This window comes from Natator depressus, chromosome 27, assembly GCF_965152275.1.
Source record: "Natator depressus isolate rNatDep1 chromosome 27, rNatDep2.hap1, whole genome shotgun sequence".
Lineage (NCBI taxonomy): Eukaryota > Metazoa > Chordata > Testudines > Cheloniidae > Natator > Natator depressus.
The window spans coordinates 8,798,164-8,813,077 of NC_134260.1; the positions used below are offsets into that span (position 1 = coordinate 8,798,164).

A 14,914-nucleotide genomic window follows, 5' to 3' on the forward strand; every position below is an offset into this window, starting at 1 on the left:
CCCTCGGCGCCATGCGCCGTGGGCCCCGGGCGCTGAAAGGAGCCTGGCAGCGAGGGGCGAGCAGGAGATGAGCTGATCTCCAGTCGCTGTGTCTCCATTTGCTATTTGGAGCTTGTCTTGGCTTGTTACCTCACAGTGGGGAGCAGGGCAGAGTCCCCCTCCACCCCTGCTCCAGGCGGGGCCTGCCCAGCCCCCCCCCTCCACCCCTGCTCCAGGCGGGGCTCACCCACGCCCACCCCTCTACCCCTACTCCTGATGGGGCTCTCCTGGCCCCTCTCCACATCTGCTCCCTGTGGGGGTCCCACCTCCACCCCAGATCCCAGCGGTGCTTCCCCGGCCCCCCCTCCACCGCTGCTCCTGGCGGGGCAAGCTCAGGTGTCAGTTACGCTCGGCTCTCGCGCTTCCAAGGTTTTCTTTGCAGCCATAAGAGCGAGCCTGAGACTCTTTGTTATCAATAGCTGAGAGTCTGGGGAGCGATGGAGGGGCCTGGCTGTGCCCCCCCTGCAAGCACCCCATGGCCTGCACATGGGGAGTTGACGGAGGCTTTAGCTGGAGGTCTGTCCGAGTCATCTAGATGGACTCTGTGGGCCAAAGGCGTTATTGTAACCTAGTCACTGCCCAGCATTAACCAGCATCAGTCTCGGGTCAGGGTTTGGTGTCCAGAGACGTCAGCCGGCCAGTCCCAGGGCAAAACCCCACCGGAAACCCTAGGCACCCTTTATTAAAGGGACAGAAAAGACGCATTTGAAGAGTCAGGTTTGAAGGCAGGCTTTCGTTTTAACAGCCTCCAGCGTTCCCTTGAGCTGGGGAGAGTTTCCAAAGGACAAGGCCCCGGGTCTGAAAGTCTCCGGGATGGTGTTCAAGAGGGTGATTACCGTCCCGTCTGGGGCCAACAGGAGAAGTTGGTGGGGATGGGCTGGTTAAAATCCGCTCCCCTTTCTCAGAAGACAAGCCAAGACAAACACAAAAGGAGAGAGGAAAGCACAGCAAAGCTGGAAAATGCAGCTTCTCTCTATGGTGTCGACTTCACTTGCAACCTCGTGACTGGAGAAAAACAGGCCCGGCACGTGGTCTGGTCAGGCGCTCCGAGGCCTGGGACACTTGTAGCCACGTGGGGCTGTTTCGGGCATTGCTGTTAACGGCCTCTTTCTGATCTCAGCAGTCTTGGCCCGCTAAGCCAATCTCTTATGAGACAGAAGGCTCCGGAGAGAGGAGAAAGAGAAGGGAGTCAATTTGTCTCCAAAATTTTTTCTTACACACCCCAAAAGAGAGCGGTGGGTGGAATATCTCACCCCCATCGTTATTGGGTCCACCAATTAGGCCTATTATCCGACACCCCGATTTTGGTTCATTGATTTTTGGCCCTCGGCTCCTCTTGTTCACCACGCATAACTGTGACCCCTTCCTTGAGTGAGAGCCGGAGGCTGTTTTATCCGGTCTGTCAGTCTGTCTCGCGTTCGGACCACTCCCAGCTCTGTTCTTTGGTCTAGGTCAGGGGTTCTCAAACTTCACTGCACCGCGACCCCCTTCTGGCAACAAAAATCACTACAAGCCCCCAGGAAGGGGGACTGAAGCCTGAGACCCGCCCCCCCCGCCTTGGGCGGGGCGCCGAAGCTTGAGGACTTCAGCCCTGGGTGGTGGGGCTTGGATTTTGGCTTCAGCCCCGGGCCCCAGCAAGTTGAATGACAGCCCTGGTGACCCCATTAAAACGGGGCGCCGACCCACCGGTTGAGACCGCTGGTCTGTGGGATGGCAGCGCTTCACGCGCTTTCCCTGGCTCTTGACGGTGGAGCTCACGAGCAGGGTCGGTTGTCTCATCGTTCCCGGCTCCAGCCCGTGCCAGGGACTGGGGAAATGGGAATTCTCCGGGCTGGATTTCCAGGCGCTCGGCACTGCCCAGCAGGGCCTGGATTTTCCAAAGAGCTCGGCTCTCAGTTCAGGAACTGGGAGCCCCAGGATGGCAAGGGCCCCTCTGCTCTCCCTGCCTGGGGCTGACCCCACGCTCTCCTCGTAGGTGTTTGTGAAGTCCCACTTTGACTACGACCCGGCCAGCGATAACCTGATCCCCTGCAAGGAGGCAGGGTTAAAATTCACTGCCGGGGACCTGCTGCAGATCGTCAACCAGGACGACCCCAACTGGTGGCAGGTGAGGACAGCTGGGTGGTCCCGAATCCCCCACCGCTTGGCAGTACCCAGGCCTGGGTACTGCCTTGCACCCTGGGATGGCTTGGACGGGGGGGATGGGTTACTGAGGCGGGGAGGGTCATGCCACATGGAACACCCCCATCCCCAAGGCACGGAGGGGCTGGCGAGGGGACCCCATGGTCACTGCTGGTTTGGTCGATGGGATGGCGCTGAGGGCAGTCAGGGAGCTCAGCGGCAGCTGGCTGGAGGGTGAGGGTCTGGGGATGGGGGCTGTGGGTGGCCGCTGGGCAGGGGCCTCCTGGGGTGGGGGCTGTGAGTGGCCCCATAGCGGGGAGAGGGCGCGTTTGGAGATGGGGCTGTGGTGATAAGGCTGTGGGTGGCCACAGGGTGTGGGGGGGTGTGGAGATGGGGCTGTGGGTGGCCCCGGGGTGGTGGTGGGGACTGTGAGGATGGGGTTGTGGGTGGCCCCGGGGTGGTGGTGGTGGGGCTGTGGGTGGCCCCAGGGTGACGGGGGGGCTGTAGGGATGGGGCTGTGGGTGGCCCCAGGGTGGTGGCAGGGGGGCTGGGGGGATGACGCTGTGGGTCGTCCCTGGAGGGGGTTGGAAATGGGGGTGTGGGTGGCCCTAGGGCAGGGGTGCTCCAGAGGGTGGAGGCTGCGGGGGGCCCCTGGTGCGGGGCTCTGGGGGTGGGGGCCGTAAGGGACCCCAGTATGCCAGGCTGGACGGGCGATGGCTATGGGAACTCTGGCTGGCTCACCGGGCCTGGGTGCCATTTCAGGCCTGCCACGTGGAGGGCGGCAGTGCCGGCCTCATCCCGAGCCAGCTGCTGGAGGAGAAGCGGAAGGCGTTTGTGAAGCGCGACCTCGAAGTCCCCCCCACATCTGGTAGGAGGCCCCCACGGATGCCCCAGGCTGGCCCCAGTGCACGCAGGGCCCTGCTCCCCATCTCTAGAGCATGGCGGGGGAGCCCTGCTGCCCAAACCCTCCCTGCTCCCTACGGCCAGGGCCCTGAGCCAGGCTAGTGCCCAGCCTGGTGGCCAGTGCCTGCAGGAGGGTGATGCGCCCCCACAAACCCTGGCTGTGTCCTAGGGGTTTGCAGTGGCCCTGCCCTGACACCCCCTGCCCTGGGGAATATCTCCAGCCAGGCCAGCACCCCGATCCCTGCTGGGGTTGCCTGTGGCAGCATCTGATTCCCGCTGGGCTTGCCCACGGCTGAATGAGTCCGTTCTGCTCTCGGCAGGTGCCCTATGCGGCAGCATCAGTGGGAAGAAGAAGAAGAGGATGATGTACCTGACCACGAAAAATGCAGGTGAGTGCCCCAGGCTGCCCAGGCCCTGGGCAGGCATCCCCCTCCTCCTCCTCCTGGGCCGGCTCTTGCCCCGAATCCCAAAATTATCCTTCTCCCTTCCACCCTGTCCCCTGCACCGGCGGGGCTGGGCACACGCTGCCCCGTCCCCATATCAGCGCTGACTGTTTTCTCCTCCCCATCCGGCCCAGAGTTTGACCGGCATGAGCTGCTGATCTATGAGGAGGTGGCCCGCATGCCCCCGTTCCGCAGGAAAACCCTGGTGCTGATCGGGGCCCAGGGCGTCGGGCGACGCAGCCTCAAGAACAAGCTGATCATGTCGGACCAGGCCCGCTATGGGACCACCATCCCGTGTGAGTAAAGACTCTGCCCCCTGGAGCCAGTGCTAACCCTGACGTGCACCCTGATCTCTTTTCCCTAATCTGACCCCTGCTCCAGAGGGGGCTGGGGCTGACTGTGCCACGTGGCCTGGCCTCACGTGACTCACGCCTCTGGGTCCTCTTAGCGTGCCCTGCGGCCAGCCGGTGTGGGCATCCCTGCCCCACGCACGGCCGGCCTTAGGGGATGCACATGGAGGTTTGGAATGAAGGCACCCGGAGCGCTGGGCAGGGCAGGCTGGGGGAGCCCTAGAGCTGTCAGGTCCTGGGGACGAAAAGCCCCTGCCCCGTCCTTCAGCACAGGGTCTGGAGAGCCAGCCCGGCAGACTGTGGAGAATCACCTGTGACCGTAATTGACCAGAGGTGAGGGCCAGGTAAGCCTGTTTGTGATGGAGCAGCACCCCCTGGTGAGGAAACGTCCACCCTGCACCTCATCTGCCTTCCATCCACGTCCCTGCGGAAGGGACGGGCTCTGTGGCAGGAGGGAGGGGTGGGGGGCAAGATACCTGCCCCGCCACAGGCAGGACCCGTTGCCTTGAACCCCCGTGAGTCCTCCACTTGTGGAACGTGGGGTGCGTCTTGAATTTCAGGATCCTGCTGCTGCCAGATGGGCTGCAGACGACAAAGAACCCCGAGGGGGGTGCAGTGGGACGGGCCGCTCTAATCTCCCCGTAAGCGTTTTGAAATCAAACAAGCTGTCCCTGAGATCACAAGGCAGGACTTGGTGGCTTCCGACACTGATGCACCGTTCAGCCAGGTGGCAGCTGGATCCGCAGTTTCCCAAAGTTTGTGGGTGTTTGGGCTTGTGGTTCTGGCTCAGCCCAGTGTAGGGAGACGGGCCAGCCACACAGCAAGGGCTGGGGACTGGTTCCCAAGTTTTGGATGATGATTTTGATTCAAGCTGATCACCCAGCTTGATCCCACAGTTGGGGGGTGTCTGGACCTGGGCTTCTGGTTCTGCCCATTACAGGGAAGATCCCAGAGCTGGGCACAGGCTCTCTGGGTTCCCGGAGTTGGGGGGGGGTTGGGTGTGAGGTTCCGGTCCAGTCCCCTCACCGGTTGTTCTGTAACTCACGCTCACCACGTTATTCCTGTGCCCCTTGGCAGACACTTCGCGGAAGCCCAAGGACCACGAGAGGAACGGCCAGGTCTACTGCTTCATGTCGCGGGGGGAGATGGAGGCGGACATCAAGGCTGGCCGCTACCTGGAGCACGGGGAGTACGAGGGGAACCTCTACGGCACCAAGATTGACTCCATCCACGAGGTGGTGGAGTCCGGCAAGATGTGCATCCTGGATGTGAACCCGCAGGTTCGCGCTACGGGGACAGGCCCAGCTGGGAAGCCCCTAATTATACTGGAGGGGAGGTTGGGGCTCTGGCTTGAAGCTCTGGAGGACAGCCACCGCTCGGGCAAAGCTGAGGCAAGCTTCCCCTGTACTCACCCCAGCCACCTGTCCCAGCCCTGACTGGGAGGGGAGTGCAGTCCAGGGCCCACTGAGTACCAGACCTCTCTGCTGAGCCTGGTCGCACACCTAGCGGGCGGTGCCCACACGCAGGGGAAGGGCCCCTGCCCGAAAATGCAACTGACAAGGCAAATGGTGTGAGGGGAAACTGAGGCACAGAGCAGGTCAATGACAGAGCCAGGAGCAGAACCCAGGTCTCCTGGTTCCCAGCCATGTGGCCTACCCATTGGGAAACACTGTCTCCCCATGGCTATAGCTGGTAACACCTTTTGATCGGTACCCACCAGGGCTGGATCTGAGCAACGGGAAAAAGCTCTGGGTCCCATTCCCAGCACCCCGGCTGCATGGTCCCCCTTCACGCCTGTCCCCTTTGGAAGCTTGCTGGTCCTAGGTCCGCACTGACAGCCTGGCTCTGTGTTACCCAGGCAGTGAAGGTGCTGAGAACGGCTGAATTCGTCCCCTACGTGGTCTTCATCGAAGCCCCGGACTACGAGACACTCCGAGCCATGAACAAGGCAGCGCTGGAGAGCGGTGTGGCCACCAAGCAGCTCACGGTGAGTCCACGCCAGCCCCGTACCCCCACAGAGTGCAACCAGAGCAGGGGGTCCAACCCCCTTTCCCCCATGCGGTGCCACAAGACATTGGGGTCATAGGGCCTTCCCCGGTCACCTGGCCCATGCCATGTCCTTGGCCCACATGACCCAGGGTGGCTGAGCTGGGGCAGGCCCGGGTTCCATGGGGCGTGCCCCTGTATGCACACGGCTCTGTCCACAAGCACATGTGCGACATGCACTGGGATCGGGGCTTGCTCCCCTGTTGGTTCTTCCTGGTGGCCTTAATGGCCCCTTTAGAGGCAGGCGCTCAGCGCTTCCCCATCCAGCGCCTCCCTGAACGTGGTCACAGGTTGGACTCTCCATCTGGAGGGGTCAGCAGGGAGATCTCCTCGCCAAGTGCACGGTGCGGTCCATTCGCAGAGCCGCCCAGGAGAGCGGGGCTGTTCCCCCGACCCGCTCTGATGGCTGGCACGGCGGGTGTCCCATGCAGCTTCGGCCGCTGACCTCCAGGGAATGGCAGGCTGGCCCCACCTGCTCTCACCAGCCAGGCTGCGGCAAAGCAGGGGTGGGCTGGCGTGGGCAACCCCTGGGGGAAGACGAAAGGAGGGCAGGGGGCCGTGGTGGGGATTCGCCAGCCCGTGCCGAGTGCAGTGCTGCAGCATGGCGCTAGAGGGCACTGTGCTGCCCCAGCTGCCAATCGTTACATTTCCCATGGATGCTTTTTGCACGTGGGCCCCCTCGTGCCTGGCGCTGTCCCTGCCCCTAGAATCTTTCCGGGCTTATCATTGATCATATTCTGCCTCCTTCAGTCCTCCATCTGTCTTCAGCTGATTACGGGATCCGTCTTCACGTCCTGTCCCAAAGAGCTGAGTAGCATTTCTGGGTGGCCGTTCCAACTGCGGCCATGCCCCTCCCCACAGGTAGCCGCATCTCCGCTCTAGGATCTCTGTATAAAAGGCTGCCACGCTCCACCCCAGAGGTAGATGCCTCTTAGTGCTGGGATCCCCGTACCGACAGCTTGCTGCGCTCCTCACCAAAGGTGGCTGCATCCCGGGGGTGGGGTGAAACGAGCCCTGCGTCGTTTGCACCTTTGCTTACCTTTGCAAAGCTCTTTTGGGACCCCCCCCCCGGAGGCGTGTGCTCTTTACCCCTGTGCGCAGAGCTCTGGGGCAAGGCTAACGGGCAGCATCCGTGCTTGTGTCTGGGCAGGAGGCGGATCTGAAGCGGACGGTGGATGAGAGCTGCCGCATCCAGCGTGGCTATGGCCACTACTTCGACCTCAGCCTGGTCAACGACAACCTGGAGTGGACATTCCAGCAGCTGCAGGAGGCCCTGGAGAGGCTGCGCGCAGAGCCCCAGTGGGTCCCTGTCAGCTGGGTTTACTAGGACGCTGGGAGCGAAGGCCTCCCCACCCTGCCCCCACGCGGAGGGCACTGCCGACCCGCCTCCCCTCCGCCCTCCCTCCTGCACAAACCACGGCGTCTCAAAGCCAAGGAACCCGGATCCCCTGCCTGCGTCCCAGGCCTGTCTTCGGGGGAGCTGCGGCCCGAGACAGGTCTCGTCCCCCCAAGGGCAGGCGCTAGCTGGAGCTGCCAGTAGGGGGTGGCGAGGCAGGGAACTGGGTGCTTGTTGCACATCCCCTTCCCCCTCCCCCTGAGTTTTAACCAACTTTGCCAGAGTTAGAGAGTTTCTTGCAGACATTCCCGAGGGGCACCCCCAGTGGAGAACCCTTCTCTGCCCTGGACACGTGGCTGGGGGGCAGTGGCCCCCCATTTCCTTCCAGGAAGGGCTAGGGTGGCCCTGGGGAGGATTGAGAGAGCAGCCCAAGGTGAGGCAGTGCCCAGGACACTAAACACAGCCTCTTTAGTGCCCGGAGTGGGCACCGGGTCCCCCTTCAAGCCAGCCCCAGGGCGGTGCCCGGAGCCAGATCCCGGCAGCCGGCAGAGGGAGGTGGGCATGAGGAAGGCAGTGTGAAGCGTGCCGCAGGAGGTGCACAGAGCTGGGGATGCCAGCTGGCACCTCCCTCCATCCCTGCGCGTTCTCCCTTTCTCACCCAGCTGCCCACTCCATGCCCAGGCTGCATCCCCCTTCCTGGTCCTGAGCTGCCCTCTCTGTGCAGAGGTGCCTGGCACCATCTCCAGCAGCTCCCTGGAGCAGCTTGGGGCATCTCTCCTCACTGGCCTAGGCCAGGGGAAATCTCAATAGGGACCAACCGGCTCAGGAATGTTCCTGGCCATCTTTCTTCATTGTTCCCCACTGGGCCAGCGGGGTGGGGAGGAGGGTGCAGCGGGGCGGGTTCGGAGCCCATCACCTCCCTGGGCTAGAGCATCAGATTCTCCCTAAACCCGTGTCTGGGGTTCGGGGCAGGAGGCGTGTCCACCAGGGAAATGAGCTTGGTGGGCTCAGTGGGCTTCTTGGATCAACCGTAGAGACTAACTCACTAATTCCCCACCGTGAATCCACAGCTGCTCCCCAGCAAAGACTGATGAGTTATTTCAGGGCTGGCTGGCTGTGGGGGCAGAATTTCCGAGGAAATTACTGGCCAGTTTGGTGCCGCGGGAGAGATCAGTCCCGTCCCAGGAGGACAGGCGCACCTTAATAAGCCCAGTCCAAAAATCGGCATGGTTCCGATGCCCTACCTGAAAGAGACGAAGCCACCACGTGCCCTGCCTCACCTGCTCCCACAGAAAACCCGTGATGGATTCGTCCGGAGTGGGCCACCGCTCTGGACGACCCAGAGCAGAAGGAATCTTCTGGGGAGATCTGCACCAAGCAAATGCACAGCTATCTCACTGCCGAAAATTCAGCTCAGTTTACAGACCCAGCCCCCGCCTTCCGGCTCCGAACCGGATAGATTATTCCCCCCTCCCAATTTGAACTTTTGCAAATGTCCCAGCGATGGTCGGAAAAGCTGCCCCGACTTCCCCCCCAGCTTAGAGTCTGTGATTGTGGGGGTATTGAAGGGGAATTGTGGCACCTCTGGAAATCAATAACTTTAAGGTCCAAATGGTTGAAGGAGGCACCCTTGAGGAGGGTCTTGTTACATCCCTGGTGTAGGACACAGGACATCTGGGCACAGGACATCTGGTGTAGGACACAGGACATCTTGGTTTCCTGCTCTGCTCCAGCCTCCTGGGCAAGTCACTTAATTGCTCAGTGCCTCAGTTTCCCCACCTGTCCAATAAGGTTAAATTAATAATACCCTGTACTGAGAATACATCTGTTATTGTAGGTGAGGCGCTCAGATACTCTGGGGATGTGGTGGAACCTAGAGAGTTAAGTAACATAAAGCTCTGGACCATAGACCTCAACTGTAGGTTTTAGGATTTATAAAGTGACAGCAAAATAAAATAAAAACCATAATGATTGGATAGGTGGAGCCAGCCAGGGGCATCACTAGATATCAGGTAAGGGGGGTAATTGCCACCGCCAGAGCTCGGTTCGCCCACCCCAACTTTTCATAGGTCTATCGGCTCCACTTTTTGCCTCCTGCCCCAGCTTTGCAGGGAAGAAGTGATCACATATAATGTTCTATATGCTAACGCAACTTTGCCCCGCTCCTGGAATTTTTCTGAAATGGTGCCTCTGGAGACAGTCGGCAAAATCCAGGTCCGGGGGGATCCTCAAAACATGGGGCCAGCCGGCTCTGCGGTTTAGGGTCATACCTGTTGCTCAAAAACCATTAGAACAAAGATCAGTAAGAGTAGGAGGGTTGTGTGTGGACAGTGGACAGCCCGCAAACAAGCTGCCTGCCTGGGTGCGAGAGCCGAGACGGGAAGGACAGGTGCCTTCTGATCTGATCACCAGACAGGTTTGTTAGTAACCCGGCGGGGTGGGGGGGTATTTATTTATTTTCTTGGTAATAACTTTTGTCTTGCGTATTTCTTTAGCCGAATCCACACGCAGACTTAACTGACCCCATCGAATGTTAAAGGTAGCTGGTCCTGCCCTCCGTTTATTTACCTGCCACAGGCGATTTTAGCCCTGGGCCTCAGTTTCCCCTTGCGAGAATGGCGACGAAGTTGCCCTCCTTGGTCAAGCGCTTTGAGATCGACCTGTGCAAAGCGCTAGATAACAGCTGGCTAGTACATCTCCGCAGTCCCTGGGAACCGCATGACATCGTTATAATTTCTGAAGCCGTTAGAGGCCTCAACTGAGATCAGGACCCTGTTGTGGTAGGTGCTGTACATACACAGAGAGTCCCTGCCCTGATGGGCTTCCAGTCTCAATACACACATGGTAGGAGGGGAAACTGAGGCACAAAGGGGTGGGGAAGTGACTTGCCCAAGGTGACTCAGGGAGTGCCGGGAATAGAATCTCTGGATACCTGGTCCAGTGGGCGATGCTGTCTCCTCTTGGCTTCAGCGGCGGCTGGGTCTTCTGACTCCCATCCACGGGGCCCCTGCCCACAAGTCCTTCCCTCCGCTCTGGAGTGCAGATTTCCGTGTGTCAACGACTACCTCAGGCCTCAGCTGCAGCAGGGCAAAGGCAGAGGCCTGGCCTTGGCTCGGGCAGGTAACCGAAGAAGGAGCTGTTTGCAGTCGTTTCCAAACGGCTTTTTTTGCTGAGTTTTTTATCTTAAGGCAAAACTCCGTCTCCTGTTTCTAACCGGCCTGGCTGCGGTGTGCCCCTGGGAACCCAGACCCCTGGCATGCACAGACCCCATGGCCGCCAGTGGATCTGGGACACTTCCAGTTTTGGGTGCCTGACTTGGGATGACTGGGGCCTGGTTTCCACAGGTGTGGAGCAGTCATTGCTGTTGGTGTTGGTTCTGACCCCCCCCCTCCTCCCACAATGTGTCTGTGGCCCCCGTTATTCTGGTGTCAGAGACCCCACAAACTTACTGTATTTATCGCAAGTCAGGCACCCCAAATTTGGGGCCCCTTGTAAAAATTTGGGCCTTAAGTTCTTGTTTCTCAAATGGCCGGAGTTCCCCTTTAAAAGCAACTGTGGCTAGGGTCTCCCCTGCTGGTTGTCACGGTGTGGGGGGGGGCCGAGGGAGCCAGGGAGAGACACCCATTGGGAAGGGGTGATACCCCTCCAAATTCCAATGCAGATCCCCTTTGGGAGGGCGCTCTCCAAACTGTCCCTACCCCGGCTCAACGGACCGCCCTTCCTTACTATTAAAATGCCACCCCCCTGAGCTGCACCCCCCCTTTCTGTTCCCACCTTCACTGGGGGAGTGACCCCCAGGTCTCTTGCCAAGAACCCGTTCCCCAGGGTGTATTTCCGTTGTAAGATAATAGCTATCACACAGAGGAGAGGATTAATGTCCCTTGTTTTAAAAAATGCTATTTATGTAAAGAAGAGAAACTGGCCGTATCCCTGTCTGTCGGGCAAAGCGGGGTAATGCAGGGCATTGATCAAAGGTAATGGCCCAGCGGCAGGAAGGTGTTGGCCTCCCATTGCTCCGTGGGGCTGGCGGTAAAACGCCAGGCTCTGAAATCAGAGTGTTTTGGGGGGGTTATTTTTGGTTGGTTTTTAATGTTGGATTTACAGCCTGGCAGTTAGATTACCCAAAGGACTCAGCACCCAGAGGGAACCTGGCCCGCTGGGCAATTTGGTGGATTTGGCGCTTGGTGATCTGGGCCCAGAAAGTTCTGGTTTGTTTGGGGTAAATCAGCGCGACTTTTTGCCCCGGGGTCTGTTTTGCGTCTGTAGGTGACTGTGAGGTTGTGTGAGAGAATGGGGCTGTGTGGGGTGGGGTGTAAGTTTGTTTCCTGTGTCTGTATGCAGGTATGTGTGTGTTTGTCCTTATGAGTTTATGTCTCTGTGTCTGTACACACGGGGGTGTGTTTGTGTATGTGCATGTGTGCCTGTCAAACAATTGCCAATTCTTGCAATTTTATCACACGTTTCACACTGTTTGTTTATTAGTCAAATCCCCAGCTCCTGGAGTCAGGTGATTCTATGAGACTCTTAGCTTTTTTTAAAGTAAGTTTCTATCCCTCCTGTTCGCGGGGGAACTCTTGCAAACACAACCCTGAAAGGCGCCGACACCTTTTGGCAACTAAAAATGATTATTTTTAAAGTCTCATGACTTTAACGCCAATCTCCTCTCTTTTCGGGGCTGGACTGACGATTTTTTAACATTTGAGGTTGGCAACACTGATGCCCTCTCCTCCCGCTCCGTGTGTGCGCATGCGTGAGTACGTGTGCATGCAAATGGGCGCTGATGCGTGTGAACGTAGCTTCTGATGACGACTCAGTCCATGTTAATGTTACATTTGCTTTGTGGGGCTTAGCCAGGGATGGTGACTGACAGTTTTTCCCCTAACCCCTTTTCTGTCCCAAGCTCTGTTTCCTATTGAAGGGTGGGATTAACTGGATCTAAAGACGATGTACATATTGCCTTCTGGATGTGTCACTAACATACACTATAGCGAATGATCCTGCACTGCCCCCATCCGCAAGAGAAATGGACGTGTTTGATCTCTGATTTCCACCGGTCTCTCCTAGTCCACTCCCGGCTCTGAGCTTCTCCATTAGTCTTCTTGAAACACACGTGTTTTTAATGGTTCCATGTAAATACTGAGCAACAGCGAGCTGGAAAATGTTTTTTCCCCCCTTCTCTTTGTTTTTGGTGAATGGTGATAGTTCCCCTTCCCCTCCCTGGAATTGTCTATTTCTTAGACTTGTGTTTATTAGAGAGCTCAGCGGTGTGATGTCCGTGTCGGGTCGGTGTTGCGTGTTAGAAGCCGGCTAATTTGGATTGTTTGTGCCCTGTTTACACCACGCTGCCCTCTATTCGTTGGAGCTGCCATGTTTTATGGTGGAATCTCTCCCTTTTTTTGTTTCTGAACCTGGGGGGGTCCTGCTAGCCCCCCCTGCCGCCTGGTCACCTCTGTGTGTATGTGCGCGCCCGGTGATCCTGACCGAAGGGGCGTGTGACGATTCTGGACCAGTGCTTGGTCAGGCTGTGATGCAGGGGCAAGACACCCACCACTTTGCCAGGCAGCCTCCTTTTGCAGCAGGACCCACAAACCCTCCCACCGAGCAGGTCGAGGGCCTGATCCTGGGAGCTGCTGAGCTGCAGGTGGGAGGCGCTTGCCCCTCCATAGGCTCGAGGGGGGTTGAGGATGCTTGGGGCCTGGCGAGAGGGGCTTAGCCTCTGGCAGCATTGGTCTGAAATGCCCCTTCTGGTGGGGGTGCCATGCCAAGATGGCTCTGGCTGATGGCTGGTTTGGTATGGGAGGGGGGTGACCGGTCAATGAGGCAGATGACATCAGGCCTGATCGCTGCCCCAAAAGGACCATTTTCAGGGCTATGGGGTGAGGTCAGGAGGGGAAGTCACATAGGTGTCCCCCTCCCCCCAGCCCCTCAGTGCTTCCAGCCCAGGCAGGCTGAGGGCCCTGGCCTGGGTGTAGATGACCTTGTGAGACCGTTTCTCTCCGGGGTGGGCATGGCCCCATGGAGCTTTCTGCCAGGATGCGCCTAGAGGAGAGGCCGGGCGCCACTCGTTCCCTGTAGCCGGGGGCTGTGATGGGCTTTGCCAGCAGTGGCATTTTACACCAGGGGAGGAGCTGGCCCCTAATTTAAAACGTTAAGTCCCCCCCGGCCTCCCCTGTCTGTCGGTCCCTTCTCGTCCGATTGAACGAACGACAGTGACTTTTTTGTACTGACTCTTTTCTATTCCTAGTTTACTTTCTGAGCTGGGTTGCTAGACGCTCGGAGCCCTGATGCTGTACATTTCTTTTATTTCTCGGTCGTGCGAGCTGATCCCATGTACCTGCCGGTGAATGACTCCTTTTGTTACTTTTCAGTTACTTTTATTAAATTTAAAGCAAAAAAAAAAAAAAAACCCCTCACGCATACTGGCTGTGTTGTTTTCATCTTGTCCTCCTTGGCGCAGGCATTTCAGAGGCATCCTCCAAGGAAGCCAAGTGAGTTACACTGTTGTAAAATGGTTGTGAGAGGAGAATTGGGCATTCTGTGCCTCAGTTTCCCCATCTGTGTTAACAATAAGGGCTGATCTCCTGGGGAGGTGAGACTGGAAAGGCTTCGAATGAATATTCGTGTCTGTAAAAGGCCTGGAGATCTACAGCGGGAAGGCGCTGGAGAGGGGCAGGTTGTTATTGCAGGGGTCCATTTGCTAGTGAATACCTGATGAGCGGGCATATGTCTGGAAGAGTGTGTGTTTGCCGTTGAGTGGAATTGAATGAATCAAGGTGTGTGTGTGTGCGTGAGTGTGTGTGTGAGTGAGTGGTGTGCATGGGCTTGCGGCGTGTGCAAATCAGGAGGTGCGGAGCAAGGTGTGTGTGAACGTGGCCTTTGCTACCCTCTAGGGCATTGGTCTCATGCCTGATGCTGACACGTGTCAGCCCCGGGGAGCTGAGCAAGTGCCAAGAGCCAGTGGCACCTGTGGACGGCTGCAAACCACTCCCCGGGCTGATGTGGGGAGCCCTGGTTAAACCCAACTGGGCCAAGGAGCAGCTGTGCTGAACACGGTTTGTTCTTCTCCAGGCTCGCCTTGCAGCCAGCGTGTCTGCAGCGGTGCCGTGTGTGTGTGTGTGTCACTGTATCTGAAGGAGCAAAGGGGTGTGTGTGTGTGTGTGTGTGTGGGGGGGGGGGTCAGTCTGTCTTCAGGGCGGCGTGCATGAGTTTATCCGGAGCAGTGCATCAACGTATCTGAGAGCGGTGGATCCGTGAGCGCCTCCACTTCGTTTGCCCGGCTGTTGCAGAGCAAGGCCTGGCATCCCCAGGCAGCGCTGAGCAAAGAGTTAACAGCCCTTGGCTTATCTGCTGGGACTGAGGCCAAGCCGGCTCCCTGCCCACCTGCTCCTCCCACCCCACCCCAGCCCACATAGACTCCAGCCGGCTTCCTTTGCCCGGGATTTGTGCTGAGCCCTGTAGCCTGCAGCAATGTGGCCGGTGCTGGTCCTCTGCCTCTTCCTGCTGGCCTTGGGGCTGCTGGGGGCCCGGCACTTCGGCCCGGCGGGGAACCCCTTTGCCGGGGGGCCCCTGCAGCCCCCCAGGCCACTGGTCACGGATCAGAAAGTTAGGGACAAGGTCCTGAAGCAGGGTAAGTGCAGAGCGTGAGCCAGGGAGCGTGCCAAGGGCCGGCGGGGGGA

General features: G+C 58.7%; 1 protein-coding gene across 4 annotated transcripts in view; it reads left to right on the forward strand.

The window, feature by feature from the left end:
* MPP2 (MAGUK p55 scaffold protein 2) overlaps nucleotides 1-13,970 on the forward strand; it is a 42,989-nt gene extending 29,019 nt beyond the window's left edge. For 3 of the 4 annotated variants that reach the window (XM_074940445.1, XM_074940446.1, XM_074940444.1), the window contains exons 7-13: nucleotides 2,015-2,146; nucleotides 2,923-3,028; nucleotides 3,384-3,452; nucleotides 3,641-3,802; nucleotides 4,934-5,136; nucleotides 5,715-5,843; nucleotides 7,053-13,969. In XM_074940445.1, the coding sequence (XP_074796546.1) occupies nucleotides 2,015-2,146; nucleotides 2,923-3,028; nucleotides 3,384-3,452; nucleotides 3,641-3,802; nucleotides 4,934-5,136; nucleotides 5,715-5,843; nucleotides 7,053-7,229 (978 nt within the window). In that variant the 3' untranslated portion in view covers nucleotides 7,230-13,969. Of the gene's footprint in view, nucleotides 1-2,014; nucleotides 2,147-2,922; nucleotides 3,029-3,383; nucleotides 3,453-3,640; nucleotides 3,803-4,933; nucleotides 5,137-5,714; nucleotides 5,844-7,052 lie in introns of all 4 variants that reach the window. The other variant, XM_074940443.1, reaches the window with a different exon arrangement.
* The last annotated feature ends 944 nt before the right edge of the window (nucleotides 13,971-14,914 follow it).